This window comes from Pyrus communis, chromosome 3, assembly GCF_041283825.1.
Source record: "Pyrus communis isolate YQ-2024b chromosome 3, ASM4128382v1, whole genome shotgun sequence".
Classification (NCBI taxonomy): domain Eukaryota; kingdom Viridiplantae; phylum Streptophyta; class Magnoliopsida; order Rosales; family Rosaceae; genus Pyrus; species Pyrus communis.
This window is the reverse complement of record NC_142567.1, coordinates 24,464,031-24,481,694: the sequence shown is the minus strand read 5'-3', so window position 1 is coordinate 24,481,694 and position 17,664 is coordinate 24,464,031. Positions and strand designations below refer to the sequence as shown.

Genomic DNA, 17,664 nt, shown 5'->3' with positions numbered 1-17,664 from the left:
GATCCCTTTCCCTAAAAGTAAACATCACATGTTTGGACATTTTGACTTTCTTTTGTTTTTTCAAAACTTTCTAATTTCTAATTACAACAAGTGGCCAAGTAGTAAAGGTGTGGACTACGACTTTCTAATAAACAAAAAAAATATGGAAGGTCCCGAGTTCGATGCTTCAAATTTGTGAGTATGCTTGACTGTAGCCATAGGTAGGGTGAAATTCCTCATAGTTATTCGAACTCGAAAAGAATGAATAACTGTGACTTGTCACCAATTTTCTCCCTTTTCAAAGAAGAAAAAAACAAAAATTTCTAATTCTCACTCATCACGTACTGAGCCATCAGGCGTCCAGGTCGTGACTGAGGAAAAGACAAGGAGATATATCCTGAGATATTTATCAATAGTACCCAAATTTATAGTAATGTACAAGAGGATGATCATTATAATTCTCAAAGGGCAATAGCATTAGCACTAGTTTCTTCACTTGTAAACAGAGAAGTATAACCATTACAATTCTAAATGGATAAAGACAAGCAGAAGCAGTTCCCTAATCATAATTAAGATACATATCCAAATCAAAATTTAACAAATTAATTCTCAAATAAGGATAGGAATTGATCTTTGGGATCAAATGTGTTTGGACAGTGACCTGGCGGCTTAAAGTAGTCAAAAGTGACCAACATAAAATAGTACTATAAAACTAATTAATTAAAACAAATTGTTATTACAAATAGTCTCTGAAATTCATCGACACAATCAAGATGATCTTTAAAATTAAAAATCGATCAATATAGTCCCTGAATAGGTGTCGGTCAGAATTTTTTACGGAATTGTGATAGAAGGACCACATTGATTTGTGACACCTATTTTCAGTAGTTACATTAATCAATTTTCAATTTTAAGGACTATCTTGAAGGTGTGGGTCAATTTCCAGGATCAGTAATTTGTGATAAAAACCCTACTTAAGGAGAGTGGGTCAATTTCCACACACCTTTGTTAGTTTTTTTGTCATTGATCTTCTTCAATTTATTCAATTCGACGACTGAAAATTGAGATGGATGTGTGGACTATCCACAACCCCTAATTAAAACATTATGTTACTTCAACAGCAAGGAAATAGAAACCATATAAAGAATACCAAAGAATTAATGATGTGGAGCCCTTGTTTCTTTCTCGGCTAGTTCAAAATTGTTTGAGCAATGAGAAATAGTTCTTCATTATGCAGAAACAATCATTTCTGAAGATCTTTTATTAAACTCTACTATTTCAAAATTTCTCAACCAATTCACTATCGCGATATTATTTTTATTTCTCACTATTAGCTAATCTTAATAAATCAGAAACTTATAACAAAGTCAGAAATCGGACGAATTTCAACTTGAATAGCCCTAAAACTCAGCAAGCAAAGGATGCAATTCTTTGAGCAGTTTTTTTTATTTTTTTTATTTCTAAAGGATGGACATAAAACCAAATGAAAATTAATGAAAATGACTTGAAAAACTTTGAGTTTTAACGATAAGAACAAAATAAAGGGTAAAGTGAATAATACCATGATTGACTTTTTAGTGGAAAAATGTGATTTTTCGTTAAATTGAATAATACCAGGAGTTTTTCGTTAAAGTTCTCTAAAACCAAACCTCGTTCACAGTGCAAGACAAACAATAATCCAACAAAACGAAATCACACATTAAGGTACTCAGCTCAAATTATCCAATGTTTTTATTTTTGGGTCAAATGGTAAAATTCATTACCTACAAGAGAAGTACAACAAAGGCACAAAATCATATCAACACAGCAAAAGAAAAGAGGCCACAACACACAGAAGACAAAGGCCCAAGACCAACCTTGGAGCCTAGCACAAACAAACAGTCACGATTGACCACCCTCCACTATCACCTGAGATCAAACCATCAAGAAACCTAGAATTGGTGAGGACAAAGGTCACATCATCCTCCAAAGACCAGCACCGGAATAGCCGTCATGAGATCAAAGAAGCACGCAGGTAGAAAGGATTACCCTTATCAAACTGTTACACACTCAAGCATCATGCAGACTGTTTTTAACGTTTATTTGCTTCGTTATATCAGTCATGATTTATTGATTATGGGTTGTACTAAACGCCTTCGGACGGCAGAGGAACATGCATACAGTATTCTGCAAGAGCCATTAAGGGGAAAGTATTGCAGTATGCTGAATAGTGCAACATGCCGCCCTTAAAGAAAGTACCTGTCATTTCCTGCGAACATGAAAATCGAAGTTAATTAAAAGGTTAATTCTATGTTCTGTAGGGATGATATTGTTCCTCTTCTCCCAATTTCTGATTGCATAATGCATACAGAGGAAGTCATTTTCTGAAAAGAAATTAATGGAAGCTAAATTAAGCATCAGTATTCAATATTAGGTTTTTTTTTTTTTGTTTATTTAACTTTCTTCTGAAAACTAGGTGTAGAAAGCGGTACGCAACCTGTTGAGGGAATCCACCATCCTCCATCTGAGAATTGATTAACAGCTTTGCAGCACGGTGGAGAGGAGTAGGGTCTCTTTCTGCCTACAAGATTTTTTGTTTTCAAAGAAGTTAGAATCCTGGATGAATGAAATGTTATTAACAAATCAAAGTATGAGGGAAAAGAAACTTATTACAAACTCTGGTTCTTAATCCATCGGCTAAAATAAATAAGAAGAATCCAAATTGCCAAGAGGGCTACATAAAGAAAGAACTACATTTTGTCAAGAACTAATGATCTTCTACTACGCTACGGCTTCAAATCTTATGTACCAATTATTTGTACCAAAAAATGCCTACCTCTAATAGTAGATAAAAGCGTTAAGTTTTGGGGTTAAGTGGGTGTTGAGTAAGATATTAGAGGTGGGCATTTTTTGGGACAAATAGCAGTTACAGAAGATTTGAAGCCGCAAGCTACAAGGATATTTATAAATATCTAACTCTGAAAACCCTTAAGACATGAAACACCAAAATATATACCCCAACATAAAAATTAATGCAAATTACTATCTTGTAAACGTTTCCAGTATATATTTAGTTAATAAAATAGTATTTTATGAGGGGTAATGCTAGAGATACTAAATGTGTAGACTAAATTTTGTAAACTAAATGCATGGAAGTTGAGATTAGATTACTACTGAAGTATTGATTAACGTGTTTATTTCTTATTGGTGACACATCATTTAGTTTGCAAATTTAGTCACCTAGCATTATTCTTTTATGAGTTCTTATTTACATCATTAACTCACCTGCTGAGCATGAATTAAACCCATCAAAGCCCAAGCAGTTTGTACCAAGTGTGATCTTCTTCCTTCAAGTGGTATAATTTTCTGCATATATAAACCACAATTTGCTATTTATAAAGTATAAATAGCATTTCCTGGTTTTTGACAAGAAGGCAAGGTCTCTTTGCACTAGCTAGGGCAGTTCAGCATAAGGGTTTGTATATATCAATGAATGACTTACAGAGGCTTAGTTAACCTACCTGATTCGCAGATAAAGAATTTACCTTGCGTTGACATGAAAGGTAACTCTCTCCCCATCCACCGTCATCTCCTTGGGTTGCCAGTAGAAAATTAACCCCGTTGCGCGTAGCCGGACAGTTGTAATAAGTTTTTCCAGCAGCAGCTAAACCTTTAAGCGCAAACCATGTACCATATGTGAAGCAAACTCCCCAACTTCCATACCTGTACATGTATTGATTGCCAATGTATAGTTAACGCATAAATCATTACTCTAAATATATAGTTTCATAAATATAAATTTCAAAGAAATGCTTGGAACAATTTTTTTTTCAAAACCACGGAGAGCCTACCATGAGCCATCGGGGTTTTGTGCGTCTTCAATAAATTGTACGGCACTAACAATAAACTCTTCTATCTCTTTCTTCCGATACTCAGGATGTAACTTTTTAAACAAAACTAGAGTTTGTATCGCAGAGGAGGTGCACTCAATATACCTAGATCATTATATAGTTAGTTTAATTGTTTTAGGACCCTAGAATATGAATAGAAAACAAATTGATGAAGAAAAATTTGGGATCTTACTCATGCTCAACGACCATGTCATCGAGAAATTCCACAGGATTAAGCAACTAGAATGGGAACAAAAGAGAGAATCTCATTATATATATGCTGCACAAAATTTAATTATATATATGTAATAGTTACATATACCTCCAACCATGATGGAGATCCTGCTGGCTCCCATGCTGATACACCGCCATTTTTACTCTGCATATGTGATTAGTTAATCGAACCATTTCTTTTTGTTCTTGAAAATTTGAAATTAATGGAACTTAATAAAGCCAAAGTTCCAGAAAAAAGAAGAGACTTTAATACAACATTTCTCATTCTATTATCTTAGCATATGAAAGATAAGGTACATTTATATTTGGAGTATCATCACCTGCATAGAGAGTATGAGATTGACACCATCATACAAACGATCGTCTTCTATTTTATCACCAACAATTTCTGATGGCATCATTGACAACAGTAGGCAACACTGTAAAATACAAGAGACTATCATACAGAGTAAACCACATAATCGAGTAGTAACCTGTAAAGCATGTATTTTTCAAATAGGCTTTTCAGGCTAGTCTGGTGAGATACATCAGCTAACACCGGAGTGGACATAGGCACGATTCACCGAACCACTATAATTCTTGGGGTTTTGGCATGCGTTTGCTTTTGTGTGTGGCGTTTTGGTTGTTTGGTTGTTAATTTGTGCGAGTTATCAAAATCCAACGTAAACAAGATCCTATTATTAGAAGCATCTGTGCACCAAAATTAGCTTGCTTACCGTCATATTTTCTGAAGTGCAATCAGAAACGGACCATCCATTATCTTGATCAACAAATGTCCATGATCCCTTGGAAATGCGGCGGAACATTTTTTTAAAGTCACCTGGAGGATTATCCCTGACCTAATTCCAAGTTGTGTGTGGGATACATGAAAGTTGGAAACAAGTAAGCAGAAGCTTACACTGAAAAGTTAGAAACATATACATATATATAATATAACATGGAAACCTGGGATTTCTTTATGAAGTCGTGTCCTTTCATAAGTGTTGGTCCAATTTCAGCAATGAGGTTGCTAGCAAGCAAAGCTTGAATGACAAAAGCAACATCCCAGGATTGACTACCCACACTCTGCATAATTGGATGGCAAATGATCCAAACTCAGAGCCGCATCTATTGGAGAGCCATACTGTACTTCAAAAAAAAAAAAATATATATATATATATATATATATATATAGGTGCAAAGTTAACACCCTTTTATATTCCTTCTTCTTTTTCTTGATAATATCAGCTTCCACTGAAGATGTTTACGTTTAAGATATATGGTAATTAACATCCTCAGTTGAAACTTCTCCTACTTGCATACCTATTCAGTATCGAGTATCAATATTCAGGATGTGATACATTGTCGATATTTGTATCTTAGTTTCACCTTAATAATTGTGGCACCCGTCTGTCTTAATAAATTAATGCAGAAAATGCAAATAATAATGAAGCCTGGCACAAAACTCTTTGTTATTACTACTTTGAAAATATTCCAAAATTGCTTTTTTATTTTCCCTGTTTCTTTTTGAGCTCCATGTATAAACATACATGTGGTAATTAAAGTAGTTATAACCTGTATTTTCATTCCATCTTCTGAAACCCACAGGTAATCTGGGATCCGTGCAAGATGCTTTCTAAAAGAATCGCCTTCGGGGTCTTCAACCCAACAAGCAAGCATGACCAATGCCTTTGCAAATCAAGTGCCATGATACACCAAAGAGTTAGAAGAAATATTACGCATACAAATTTTCTATGCTTATCAATTCCATTAATTCACCTAGTATTTGTAATACCTTCGTTACACATGCAATGGTCATGTACCGACTGCTCTCGTCTTCATAATGCACGTGTTTGATACTTTTTTGAAGAGCTTTCTCTCTCAACTTGTTGAAGGGCCAGTGGGTCAGAAGAGGCTCCGTAAACATGTACATGCAATCCCACACCAGATCTTGTATCCAAGGGTTGGGATAGTGCATATCCTCCTTCATTTCATACAGATAAGATAATCTACCAATCACATTCCAGTTCAGGGAATTCTAATACGAATGGTAAATATGAACTGTAAACAATAGAGTAATCTTCTTTATAAGTCAATCACCTGTGCACATAAATGGCGCGCTTCACTCCACTTAATTTTGTGGTACGGTTGAATGTGGAGTTCTTGTCTCAACTGTAAAATGAGAGGGGATATGGGGCTGACGAATTTTTTCCCATACAAATATGATAGGGGCATATACGTAACGCGACAGAAGCACAACAAGTTTGCTGCAATATACATATATAAGGAAAGTGGTTATGTTTTTCAAAAAAAAAAAAAAAAAAAGTTGTTAGGGTGTAATCTAAGAAAAATTCGAGAAGACAAGGAAAAAAACAAGGAAGAAGCCAAATATATCTGAGCAGTAATATTTCTAGGCTTCTAGTTACATCATATGGCAGTTTGTTTTCAAAATAAAGGATTTGGATCCCATCCGGATCCAAATTGTGAGATCCTAAAGATCTTCATATCTTAGTCATTCATCATGCATCGAGCGGTCAAAAATTATTTAACTATTTTTATTTAAAATTAAACACAAATAGTAACTGACAATAACTGACTACACGATTTACGATGAACAGTTAGGATACTAGAGATCCGCACAAAGTGCATCCGGAAAGGATCCTCTTTCCAAAATAAATGAGGTATTTAGGCTGAATTACCAATAAATGATGAAATTTATTGTCATATCAGTTGGAATATGAAAAATTAGTATAACCGTCGGTGTCTATTAGAATTACTTTGTCAGTCTTCCAGAAGTACATGAACGTTATTAACACAACCGTCATATCCCTTGTGCAACAATTCGTCAGTGGGACGGATATCTTCGAAAGTTGTTCATACAAATTTGTTATTTTCCAATCGAAGAAATAAGTAGAACTTAAATTTTGCAAACCTGGATGTATGGGTAGAAAAGAAGGAAGCATCCAATACTCCGGAGGTACTGGGTTGCATCCAGACCAGTCATAAACACCAAGTATCTACATAAGAAGAAATTGGCTAACTTCAAAAGTTATACACACGCATGCATATATATATATCTGTGTGCTTTCGCACGGGCGCTGGAAAAAGGTCACAGTACCGAAAGCCAAGTCTTTCCCCAAGAAGGTATATTGGTTACACCCCCATGGTCAAAAATCCACTTTCTTCCGCTAGCCATGGCATTATCTTCACCTCCATCTGGTCCTTCTCCAAGCAGCCGCAAACTCAGATAGTTGTAAGCCGTACAAAACATGTTGCTAGGGCTCTCTATGTGTAATCCCCACCCACCATCTTTGTTCTACAAACACACAAATACAAAATTTTAATTAGCATAAAATCTTAATAATTATAAAAGGAGTTTAGATTGATGGGTGAACTGCCGATTTAGTCCATAAATTATCACCTCAGGTGAAAATTATGTCCCTAAATTCATTAAAAATTGATAATTGCATCCCTAATATTTTACTCAAAGTTATTTTATCCAATTGTTTGTCAACTTAAATCACATGACACATTTTAAATTATACTGCCGCCATTTTCTTGCCTATAAGCCTTTAATGTTGCATATAGGTCGTGAATCTAATGTCTAATAATCTACCCTTCAAAGTTAACTTCATACACTATTTCTTCGAAAATAAGTCTTTAAACTATGAAAAACTACTAATCTACTCTCTAAAGTGTATCACATGCAAGTCATGTGACTTAAATTGACAAAAAATTGAATAGAATAACTTTGAATTTAATATTAGAGATGTAATTGGCAGATTTTATTAGTTTAAGGACTGATTTTTCCAAAAAAAATAGTTTAATGACCTAATTTTCACTCAAATAATAATTGTAGAGTAAATTGATAGTTCACCCTGCACTGATTACTAACATGGCATAAGTTATTCCCCACCTCTGCCAATATAAAAGGAGGGAAAACAAACACAAGCTAGTTATACAAGGCATACGTACGATGACATAATTTGTACATATTCGCACCTGATGATTGTATATGTAACGCTTAATTTCTTTGCGATGTTCCATAGAGAATACAACATTAAGATGACCAGTAATATACAGACACATGACCTATAAAATAGAAGAAAATATATTTAGTAATAGTTATCTGTTGCATGAAATCTAAAAAATTAGAGTGATGAATTTTCACCAGAGGAAGAAGGTAAAACAATGGGCCAGAATTTTCAGCAGGCCAATGTCCGTGGCTTGATTGCAAGGCTGAAATGAAATGGACAGCCCTCTTCATTGCAGCTGTTGCAGTTTCACGTGTCATTTCCTCGCCCTCCTTGATCTTCACTGCAGGAATCGTTTGTTTGAAATTTTTCTCTTTTAAAAACTGCATTAATTTAAAAATTAGCAAGAATCTTGTTAATTTGGGACACAAGTCACAATTTTAGTGTCTATAATTTACTCTATTTCTACTCAGCTGACTAAAGCTTGCAATTAAGGTAAAGTCTTTAGATCTGCACCATTGTGTAAACATCATATTTTCGTTTGCTCGATACACAGAGAAATAAGTTTGCAACATATATATTGCAATTGGTCTGAGGTTTAAACTCAAGACGTTCTCATCCAAAATTACGAATGTAGAATAAAAAACCTATGAAAAAACTAAATTATAAAGAAATGAACCAACGAAAAATAGTAGTGTTTTCCTTTTTTCGATAAGAAAAGGAGCGTTTTTTCTTTTTTCTTTTTGTTACATTAAAAAGAATCGAGCTAAGCTTACCCTTTCGCATCATGCTTGATTCCAATAGTACGTCGACGTAAGTACGTACCTGCATTTTCCAGAGGAGGTCCCTACTAGGCTTGACCAGAAATCGGTTTTTGCGGTAATTTTGGCGAGCCTCTTCAACCTCAGCTCGCTCTTGAAGAGTACCTGCATGAGGATCAAACTCCCATGTCTGCCTCCCCAGAAAGTTGTTTGTGCTAAACAGATATGGGTCATCTGCACCCTCCCCAATCTTCAGCCTCCACATTATTCTTAATTTCCCAGTTATCTAATTAAGTTGGTTCATATGACGGATTAATTTATAGTTGATGATAATCTGTATTCCACCTCCTTTATTTTTTCATTGCATGCAGTTGGAACCATATGTAATAAATATGATAAACAGATACTTAATTTAACTTATTATGCCAACTAATTTAATTTATTATGCATGAATATTAAGTCAGTGTTTAATTAGCTACCACTGTATTTGTAATAAATTTCCACTGCTGCAACTGTTATCACTACAGCTTTTATAGAAGTTAGGAAACTTAATGAGTTAGTAATCTCCTAACTACCGATTGTAACAAGAGTGTGACACATGTACACTCAAGATCATTTCATATGGTTAGCTGTTGCATGAAATCTATAAATTAGAGTGATGAATTTTCACCAGAGGAAGAAGGTAAAACAATGGGCCAGAATTTTCAGCAGGCCAATGTCCGTGGCTTGATTGCAAGGCTGAAATTCTAAGGTTATAGAGGTTTGCTTTTTTATAACCCACAAAATGTGCATTTTAAACCATATAATGGGGAGTTTTAAATTTTATAATTTGTAAATTCCATATAATAGTTATCGTGGAAATACATTTAACAAAAGTTTGGAAAAAAAAAAGAATAAATACATGAAATTACTAATGGCTGAGGTGTATAAAGTCAAAGGATTTTTTTTTTTTGTTTTTAAGTACAAGGTTCAGTCAGTCAAAGGATTTTGATAAACAACTTTAAAGTAACAAGGTCCAGTCAAATGAGACTGCTTGCTAAGGGAAAAGGATCCTCGCTGGATCCTTTACTTAGAGAATAAGGATCTCGTGATCGTGACCGTTTATCGTATATCGTGCGGTCAGAAATCATTCCAAATTTTAAAATTTAAAATTAAATATAAATAGTACCTAACGAAAACTGACCGCACGATATACGATAAACGGTCACGATCACGAGATCTATAGGATCCCTAGGAAAAGGATCTGGCAAGGATCCTTTTCCATCACTAAGAACATCTTCAATGGAAGTTTTTATTTAGGAACTCCCACCATCACTTTTGAGTACTCATTTAAACATTTTAAGGGGATCTTTGTGTCCCTAAAGGAAATATTACCTTTATTGGGAGAGTCTTTATACTACAATCCCTAAAATTGAAGTTTTTATGATTTTATATGATAATTTGATTAGGTGCACATTTTTTGTTTATGTTAACATTTTTTTAATTAATTAAAGAGAGTTTTAACGAAACACTCATAATACTGTTCACTTTAATGAAAAATGACAATTTTACTCTAAAAAATCACTCATGGTACTATTCACTTACAACACATTTTTGTACTTCTGATTAAAACTTAAAGTTTTTAAGTCATTTTCAATAGTTTTCCTTTAATTAAAAGTATTAAATTCTTCAATCAAGATTGTAAGCCTCGTTTTCATTCAAGGTGCACATTTTGCATTTTTGCTCGCCACCATAACTTTGGTGTATGATCACCATACACCTCATCGTCATGATCTGAAACGTATCATTTCAACTAACTTTCATTAACTTTAACATTAAATGTTCCTTTTCCAATTTTGAAAAAAAAAATAACTATGGTTAAGTGAAAGGACACGTGTCAGATGATGAGATGTATGGTGATAATACATCATAGTTTATGGTGGTGAGCACAAATGCACCCATTTTTTTGTTCATGTTAACCTTTTTTTTAATTAATTAAAAAAAATAACTATGGTTAAGTGAAATGACACATGTCATATGATGAGATGTATGGTGAGAATACACCATAGTTTATGGTGGTGAGCACAAATGCACCCATTTTTTTGTTCATGTTAACCTTTCTTTTAATTAATTAAAAGCATTAAAAGCTTCAATCAAGATTGTGAGCTCAGTTTTCCACTCAAGGTCGTCCCAATGAGGATACTCTCCAGATCCTCTTTGTGAAGATCCTGATGATCCTTCAATCGTGTCCGTTTATCGTACACCATGGGACCAGTTTTCGTCAGGTACTGTTTATATTCAATTTTAAATAAAAAAATCTTACAATGATTTCTGACCGCACAATGTACGATGAACGAACACGATTAGAAGATCCCTAGGATCCTCACAAAGAGGATCCAGATAGGATCCTCATTCATACAATCTTATATGTGAGGACATACACTATGTATCTAGTGAGTCCCTATACTATAGGGACTTACTTTCCGATCCAGTAGAGATTCATTTGTCCCTATATTTGTTTTATACCCATTTTATACGGTGGTTGTCCCTATTTAGAGACTCCACTGGAGATGCTCCAAGGACCGCATTCAAAGTCTCCCTTAATTTAATAACTTGTGAGAATCTTGTTAATTTTGGACACAAGTCGCAATTTTAGTTTATAATTAGCTCAATTTCTACTCAGCTTACTAAAGCTTGCAATTAGAGCAGTTCCACCATTGCTAAGGTCCCCTGGGCTATTCACTATTTAATCCACCCAGTGAACAGTAATTGCCCTTCATGAACAGTAACTGTCTTTTGCATCTCTACCCCTACACTGAATAGCCCTGGCAATAGGTAATAAAATATTAGTATTTTTTTTAATTATAAAATAATACAAAATAATTTAATTTGTAATTTCGGATAAGATTTTTAATCGTTCTCTTTGCGCCACGTGTCATTATCCAAAAAGACAATTATTGGTGATGGATTTCGATAAGATTTTTATCCAATGCCGTTGTGCCACGTGTCGTTACTTTTTCAAAATCGTTGAGGATAGATTTTCGATAAGATTTTTAACTAATCACGTCGCGCCACGTGTCACAATCTGTTTACAATCTTTGAGGATAGATTTCGATCAAATTTCTAACGAATGACTGCATGTCACGTGACATTATCTACAACTTAATCTTTTCTTAATCCTTCATATAATCCACCATCCATCCTCAGAAAATCTCACACCAATTTTCTCAAGATTTCTATCATTATTTATAGTTTTTGCTTCCTTCTTCACCAAAATACTGTATCATTATTCATAGTTTCTGCTTCCTTCTTACAATGTCTTCTTCTTCAAGGATGATGTGGGAAATCGATCAGCAAGAGGAAGATTTGTTTAACCAATCAGAAGGAATGTTCAATCTCTAGTTGGCCCAAAATGAGATGGAAGATGATGAGGATGGTAGAAGGAGAGATGAAGAAGCAATAATGGCAAGAGCCTCACATTCCCTTCGAGTCATCCAAGTTGTGGCTTAGATCTGCATGCCTAGCTGTTCCGCAAACCTAGATAAAAGCAGGCAACGACAAGGTACGGAGCTCATGGACGATTATTTTGTTTGTAACAGTGCATTACCTGATACGTACTTTAGACGTCGTTATAGAATGGAACGACATTTGTTTAACAAAATCATGATTGCTGTTTGCAACCATGATTCTTACTTTGTGCAAAAGAATGAAGTCTCCTTATTGAGCAAAAAATTACTGTTATCTTGCAGATGCTTGCATATGAAGCATCTGCAGACCAAGTGGATGAGATAGCGAGGATGGGGAAATCAACCATTCTTGAGTCCCTGATGAGGTTTTACGAAGCAATCGAATCTATCTACACCGTAGAGTACCTCCGAAGACCTACTGAGATGGACTTGCAAAAGCTTTCTGAAGAAGGGCAAGATGAGAGGTTTTCCTGAGATGATTGGAAGCATTGACTGTATGCACTGGACCTGGAAAAATTGTCCAAGTGCATGGCAAGGCGTTTATAGGGACAGAAAATGAGCAAAATGTATCATTTTGGAGGCGGTGACATCTTTTGATATATGGATTTGGTACGCCTTTTTCGGGGTTTCTGGAGCTCAAAATGACCTCAACGTCCTTGCCCAATCCCTAGTGTTCAATAATGTCCTGCAAGGAAAGGCACCAAAAGTCACGTACTGGGTCAATGGACATAAGTACGACATGCCATATTACCTAGCAGACGACATTTACCCAAGGTGGTCATCGTTTGTCAAAACAGTGCCACGTCCACGAAGTGCAAAGGAAAAACACTTTGCAAGCTGTCAAGAGAGGTGCATGAAGGATGTGGAGCATTGTTTTGGTATCTTCCAAGCTCGCTGGGTGATTGTCAGGGGTGCTGCTAGAATGTTTGATTTAGAGTCGCTTCGTGCATCATTCTTTACAATATGATTGTGGAAGATGAGTATGATTATGATGCCGTTGATGAATATGAGCCAGACACGATGAACAATTCCATAACACAAATGTATTGTGCTCATGACACCACCGAAGAACCCGTGCAACACGAGCCATTAGAAAAGGGATGGACGTTACAATGAAAGGGCTCATTCAACGATATACTGCACTTCAAAGGCCATATATGCACAATGCCCGACAAATTAACTTGATAGAGCACCAATGGCAAGTGAAACAAGCTCAATATACTTAAGTTCATTCACTGTGTTTGTTTTTATTTGCTGTGTTTATTTAATTTTATTTGGTGTGTTTTTTTTTAGTTCATTTAGTGAGTTTTTTTATTATTTGGTATGTCTATGTAATTTTATTTGGCGTGTTTATGTCCTTTGAAAAAAGATTCTCTTAGTATAAATAAATTACCAAATTAAATAAATTCACTCTTACTTTAAATAAAGTACTAAATTCAATAAATTGGAAACAACATAAAGTACCATATTCAATAAATAATAAATTGCAACCCAAAGTGATTGGAAAATTATAGGTTCCGATTACAAACAAAGTGATTGGAAAATTATGGACTCGTGAATGGATCATCATCACCTAACTAATTTGTGGTGCTAGGATGATCTTCTCTTGTCATGCTACGACCATCTCCACTTGCTCTTATGAATGGATCATCATCACCTAATAAATTCGCACCACGTCCGCTTTCTCCAACTTCCAAAAATATTTAGAATTTGGAGGCTTCCCTTCTAAAAGCGTGTTCATAATGTCATGATCTCGTTGAGCCATTCTTTCTTCTCTAATTTGTACCTTTCTTGCCTAAGTGACTCTTTCTCTCTCATTAGCTTGAAATTCTCTCTCAACGGTTGCAGCTTTTGCCTCCTCTCTAACCTTATCAGCCTCAAATTTAGCCATTTCTCGTGCCAAACTCAATTCACCTTGGCAAGCAAGTTCTTCCATATACTTTGCATAATCATTCTTGGAAGCACTCCCTTTTCTCTTTGAAACCTTCTTACCTTGAGGCCTAATTGGATAACGGGCCGACCCCGACGCTTGTTCAGGGGGGAGTTTCGGGCACTTCTTCTGCGTCATCTTCATGAAAATGCGAGGAATCATCGGGTGTAGAGTGTAGAGGGGTGCTGTTCATGAAAAATTCAGGACCAACAGGCACAACTCTGAATTTAGGACAATCTTTAACAATATTTCATCCCACCGAGTGAATGATTGATATTGGTTTTTGGATTTGGCATTATACCAAGATTGTGCTTGAAGTGTCTACATAATGCGGGAGAAGAAATAATTATAATCAAAGTAGCTAATGTAAATTTGGGTTAGTACAAACAAATAAATAATATATTGTTACTTGATCCGCTAAATTTTCCCCACTTCGAAGATTACTACTAACTTATGCCAAAGCGTCTCTCCACATACTAAAAGATTGGCTAAGTATTTTCCAACGACTGAACATCGATTCTTTGGTTCTTTTCCCACCAATTTTCTCAAGATAATTGGTATGAATAAGACTCCACATTTCTTGCAACTGCATCTCATTACCCGTAATCGAATCATGAGTAACTTCAACCCAACTAGTACACAACGCAACATCTTTAATAAGCGTCCAATTCGTACCTGCATCATTAGTCATTTTGTTGGAAAAAAATTTGGATTGAAACTTTGAGAGAAAGATAGGAATGTGGTTGAAAGTAGTTGAGAAAATATGAAATTGTGGTGTAAGGTAGAAGATAATGAGAAGGTATTTATAGAAAAGTAAAATCTTTTTGTTTTTTTAATTTTTTGGATTTTTATTAATTTTTTACATTTTTTTTTAATTTTTATTCACATAATTAATCTCTGCCGTTGGATTAAAAAAAATTTGAATACCAACATTCCAGATTGTGCCATGTGGCACAACAGTAAGATTTTCAGAATTTTAAACTGTTTTTTCTTTTTTTTTAATTTATTTATAAAGGCTCTTAACGTGGACCATTGATCTCAGATCCAACAACTGCAATTAAATAAGGTTTTAAATATATTATTACTGTGGGAAATCCAACGGTATAGAAAAAATTATCATTGAGATCCAACGGACGTGGAGGCGCCACGTGGCCTCCCAACGGTAACATTTTCAGTAATGCGCCGCGGGCCCCATTTCTGCAATCATGTCGGACGACGTGTGCCAACGCGCGCTTGAACCTCATGCGCCTGACGCAAATCAGTTTCAAAACGTGGCTGATGTCAGCCTTTCCATCGGGCTCTCAGGCCATCTACAATCGCCAGGCCTCTCGCTCGGGCCCTCTAAGGCTCAATCGCCCGGATAGGTTGAATGTGGTTGCTCGGGCTACTACCCATTGTTTTGGGGCCTATCGCTGGGGCTACTCCACACAGTGGAGTTGCTCTTAAGGAAAAGTCGTTAGATATGTGCAATTGCAAACATCATATTTTTGTTTGCTCGATTCACAGAAAAGTAATTGTGCAACATATGTATTGCAATCGCTCTGAGGTTTGAACTCAAGATGATCTCATTCAAAATTACAGACTTAGAAAAAAAAACCTATAAAAAAAGGCTAAACTATAAGGAAATGAACCAACAAAAAAAGTGGCATTTTTCCTTTTTTCAATAAGAAAATGAGCGTGTTTATTTTTTCTATTTGTTACATTGAAAAGAGATGGCATCAGGGCAAGCTATTAACTTTGAGAAATGTTGTGTGGCTTTCAGTAACAATCTTACGGCTTTTGACCAACAACTTTTGGCTGATTGTTTGGGTGTCTATAGAGTGGATTATCATGATACATACCTCCGGCTGCCGAGCTTTATGTGAAAGTCAAAGAAATAGACGTTTGTATATGTGAAATATCGATTTTGGAAAAAATTGCAAGTGGAGGGCTGGATTACTAAGCAGTGAGCACTGCTGGGAGGAAAATTTTATTCAAAGTCGTGGCTCAATCCTTGTCTATGTACATATGCAAACTTTTCTTTTGCCTAAAACCCTTTGTGATGAATTAAACATAATGATTGCCAAGTTTTGGTGGAGTGGGGAGCCGGGGAAGAAGAAGGTACACCGGATTAATTGGCACACTTTATGTAAGGCTAAAAAGGATTAAGGTTTGGGTTTTCGGGATTTTTATGCTTTTAACCGACGTTATAAAAATCTGCCTAGGCACTGGACGGAGATCAACCGCCGCGATTAACTTGTAATCGGTCGCAAAATCTGAAAACGTATAAGGCAGACGCTGGGCAGGATTAGGCGGGTCTAGGCAGAGTTATCAAGGTCTGGGCGAGGTTGGGCGAAGGCTAGCAGGCCTAGGTGGGCGTATGTTAAGTCACCACAAGTGAGGACCACCATCTTCTTTTTCAAGTTAAATGGACGAGATGAGTTCTTTTGGTCCCACCATCCCTGTTTTGGTTACACGCAATGCATAGTTTCCTATCACTATTTTATATTTTTTTATTTCTTTTCTTTTTTCTCACCTAAATCAATCATTGTTTTTCATCTTCTTATCTATTTTTTGTATTATTTTATACTCTTTTACCTTTTTAAGACCACTTATATTAAAGGGAAATACCCCAAAATGGGACAATTTCTTATCTTAGGATAGAAATAGGACAAACCAGCCATGCACACCATGCACAAAATCGAAATTACTAAAATACACACATATAAATACTAAAAATCAGCAGCCCATTGCATCACTTTTCTCATTTGGAAGAGAGGGATGTCGAGAGAGCTCTGTGATCTTTGGGTTTCTGGGTTGAGCTCCGATTTCGAAGAGAAGGAAGTCCAAAGAGAGGTGAGAAGAGTGAGCAGGGTTTCAGGTTGACCTCATACATATTATTTCAAACAAAGGGATGGGAGAGAAATGTGAGAAAAGTGAGATGGGTTTTGTACCATATTTTTTATTTAGGCCGAAAAGTTCCATTTTTTCTAACGACTGAAGCTTTGGCAAGCATAGTAACGTAGGGTGTTTAATTCCAAGTTCCTTCATTGATGGTTTATGGAATAAATGAGTTGTTTGTAAGATGAATTAATACTTAGAAGTTAAATTAGGGTTGGTGTTTCATGTTGGGGCCTATGGGTTGTGGAATAAATTTTAGGTTTTGACGTGTTACAAAAATGAGATGGAACAATTTCTAGTTCAAGTGTTCAATTGCAGAAATTTGTGAAGTTTTTTTTTCTAATGTGCATATGGTGTGCATGGCTACATCTTAATATAAGAAGCTGGAATGTTCACTAGCTATGATGCACGTACGTTGTGTCTCGAAATTAGTGAGTATGACCACAACCTAGTTGGCCTCGGTGAAAAACTAAATCAAGAAAAAGCTTAAAGGACGTTAAGGATCATGCGTGTCCATGAAATAACGACAACGAGTATCATGTTTTCCACCTGCACGGTTAAGCGGTGATTGATATATGTAACAAGACTTTTCAAACTGCTATTGTAACCTTA

General features: G+C 35.6%; 1 protein-coding gene across 3 annotated transcripts; it reads right to left on the bottom strand.

The window, feature by feature from the left end:
* Window positions 1–1,684: 1,684 nt before the first annotated feature.
* On the bottom strand, window positions 1,685–9,158 carry LOC137715694 (beta-amyrin synthase). 3 transcript variants are annotated; one of them, XM_068455030.2, is made up of 18 exons: window positions 8,861–9,158; window positions 8,233–8,418; window positions 8,064–8,153; window positions 7,180–7,377; window positions 6,994–7,078; window positions 6,162–6,328; window positions 5,857–6,045; window positions 5,637–5,750; window positions 5,028–5,147; window positions 4,799–4,921; window positions 4,403–4,501; window positions 4,171–4,227; window positions 4,042–4,088; window positions 3,810–3,953; window positions 3,504–3,681; window positions 3,244–3,324; window positions 2,456–2,539; window positions 1,685–2,227 (listed from the first exon to the last, which is right to left on the bottom strand). In XM_068455030.2, the coding sequence occupies exons 1-18, from the start codon at window positions 9,059–9,061 to the stop codon at window positions 2,105–2,107; spliced, it is 2,286 nt and encodes a 761-aa protein (XP_068311131.2). In that variant the 5' UTR covers window positions 9,062–9,158; the 3' UTR covers window positions 1,685–2,104. The 3 variants fall into 3 exon arrangements, with proteins under 3 accessions (XP_068311131.2, XP_088547576.1, XP_088547575.1); XM_088691450.1 differs by having other exon boundaries at window positions 2,456–2,574; window positions 8,861–9,078; XM_088691449.1 differs by lacking the exon at window positions 8,064–8,153 and having other exon boundaries at window positions 8,861–9,082.
* Between the last annotated feature and the right edge of the window lie 8,506 nt (window positions 9,159–17,664).